The following is a 2579-nucleotide window of genomic DNA, read 5'->3' on the forward strand; positions in this document are numbered from 1 at the left end:
AAGTCCCAGTCTCTAGGGTAGAGGCGGAGCGTACCTTGGCCGGTCCTCACCAGCGATTGGTGATTGCCTGCCGAGGTGGCCTCGACCGGATTGGTCAGGGAGGCGATGGGTCGGGGCCCGAGCTCCGATTGGTGCGCGTCCCGGATCGCGCTCAGCGATTGGACGCCGGCGCTGTCAGCGGGCAGGGCGCTGGAGGGCGGGGCGGGGCGACACTGACGGGTGAGGGGCCAGAGCTGTGGCGCGGGCGGCGGCGTCATGTCCTCGGAGGTGGCCGCGCGCCGCGACGCCAAGAAGCTGGTGCGCTCCCCGAGCGGCCTGCGCATGGTGCCCGAGCATCGCGCCTTCAGTAGCCCCTTCGGCCTGGAGGAGCCGCCGTGGGTACCAGACAAGGAGGTAGGGCGCCCGCGGCCGCACCCGCGCGCCCTTCGGGGTCCCAGTGTGCCCAGGGATTCGCGCACCCCTGGGTTCCCCATGGCACCCCGGCCCGCGCGACCCTCCTGGGGTGCCTCTGGGAGCCTCCTCTGTCTCCGTTCGTTGGGGCCTCCGTGCGCCCGGGTGGGGCCGTCTCGTCCCCGCCCCACCCGTCGGCGTTCCTCGCGTTCCCCGGACCCGCGCGCCCTTGTTGGGGTCCCCGTGGGCGGGCCTTGGGTCTCCGTTCTTTGGGGTCTGTGCGTCCGGTTGGGACCGCCTCGACTCCCCCAGCGTTCCTGGGGTTCCCCGTGCGTCTCGGAGGGCCGTCCGGTCCCAGCCCCTCGGGGTCCCCCTGACCTCGTCCCACTCCCGGTGACCTGTCCGTCGTGGCCCCCGGTGCCCTGCGGACCACGTAATGAGCTCCGGAGCTCCCCGGCCCGGCCCCGGGGCCTGCCCGCAGCCCCGGCGGAGCCCCGGGGACTGGTGCCCAGCGTGCCCACCCCTCCTGGGCTGCCTGTCGCCAGGATCGCCCGTCTGCTCCGTTCAGCCCTCCGTGCTCCGTTCCTGCTCGGCTCTCCTGCAGCCCCCGCCCGCCCTTCCCTGGTGCTGCGCGACGGCCGCCAGCTCGTCTGACCCCCCGCCTGGGCCGAGCTGCTGGAGCGACGCCGAGCCACGGGGCCTGGCGGGCCCTGCCCCTGTGGGGGGCCCTGGGAAGGCGGGTGGAGGGCGCGGGGAGCAGGGGTGTGCAGACGGCCAGGGAGGGCGGGGTGCCCGCCAGGGTGGAGCCCACTCCCTGCTGGAGGGACCCCCCACCGCCAGGAGCCCCGCCTCTCCCCAGTGGGGCACGCGCTACGTGCACGCCTGTCGTTCCGTTTCAGAGCAGAGGTCAGGTCTAGAGACAGGACGGGTGCACCTGGACTCCCCTCGCCCGGGAGCGCCACCGGCGGCCAGCCGTGCAGGTGCTAGGGAGGACCCGGCTTGTGCAGGAACAGACGGGGAGGGCCCCTGCGCTGGCACTGCCCTCCGTGGGACGAGCCCGGGCCGAGAGGCTGCGCCCGGCCCTGCGCCTCTTGTCCAGCCTTTTTCACTCGGTGTCTGTCTGTGCACTCACAGAACGTCCTTTTCCTTGACCTTAGCCCCGGGGTCAGTGCTGTGAGAAGAGGATTTGAAACGAGAGACAGAGTGACTGTAGTCCAGCCAGGAAACCAACATGGCTGTGACTTACCTGGCCCGCCAGGCCCCAGCAGCTTTGCAGGAGCAGGCAGGCAGCCTGTGGAAGTGAGGGTGCACACCGGGAGCTTGTGGCAGGAAGGTGACCACCTCCCGCCAGGCCATGGACCCCCTGTGTTGTGGGTTCAGAAGAACACCTGTCCACAGAGGAGCGAGGCACCAAACTGCCTTCCCTGCTCCCTGCAGGGAGACCTTCTAGGTGTCGTTTTCTGTCGCTGCCCCTGACATTCTGGTCCCACTGATGTGTGTGTGTGTGTGTGTGTGTGAGAGAGAGAGAGAGAGAAAGAGAGAGAGACAGAGAGGGAGAGAGAGAGAGAGAGAGAAGAGAGACTTCGACTTCTCGGCTTACAGTGTCCCTTGGAAGTTTCTCTTAAACTTCATAGCATCTTCAAGGTTGTTTTACATTTGGTGTGGCTATGCCCCTTCTTTTTTAGAAGACCCCACTCAGATGGCATTAGGAACCCCCATACCAGTATAAAAGGAGCTCTGGTAGCATAGTGCCTAAGGCATTTGACTGCTAACCAGAAGGCTGGCGGTTCAAACCCACCAGCCACTCCTTGGAAGGAATGCTGAGCAATCTACTTCCTTAGAGATACCACCTCGGAAACCCAAGGAGGTGTTGCTGTGAGTTGGAAACCGACTCAATGGCAGTGAGGTTTTTTATATATATACACACACACACATATCAGTATAAAGAGCTCTGGTCGCACAGTGGTTTAAAGTATTAGGCTGGTAACCCAAAGGTTAGCGGTTCCAACCCACCAGCTGCTGCACAGGAGAGAGATGAGGTAGTCTCCTCTGTAAAAGTGACAGCCTGGGAGACCCTCTGAGGCAGTTCCACTCTGTCCTCTAGGGGCGCTGTGGGTCAGAATGGAGTCCAGGGCAGTGGGTGTGGTTTGGGCTTTGCTTCTGTGAAGACTGACAGCCTTGGAGACCCT

At 65.1% G+C, this 2579-nt stretch overlaps 1 protein-coding gene across 1 annotated transcript in view; it reads left to right on the plus strand.

The window, feature by feature from the left end:
- The first annotated feature begins 255 nt into the window (after positions 1 to 255).
- Positions 256 to 2579, plus strand: part of ZFYVE21 (zinc finger FYVE-type containing 21) — a 13539-nt gene continuing 11215 nt past the window's right edge. The window contains exon 1 of the mRNA XM_007944579.1: positions 256 to 393. Coding sequence (XP_007942770.1) covers positions 256 to 393 — 138 coding nt within the window. The remainder of the gene's footprint in view (positions 394 to 2579) is intronic.

The sequence above is a fragment of the Orycteropus afer genome, unplaced genomic scaffold (genome assembly GCF_000298275.1).
Source record: "Orycteropus afer afer isolate SDZICR_OR568_19922 unplaced genomic scaffold, OryAfe1.0 scaffold00128, whole genome shotgun sequence".
Taxonomy (NCBI): Eukaryota; Metazoa; Chordata; class Mammalia; order Tubulidentata; family Orycteropodidae; genus Orycteropus; species Orycteropus afer.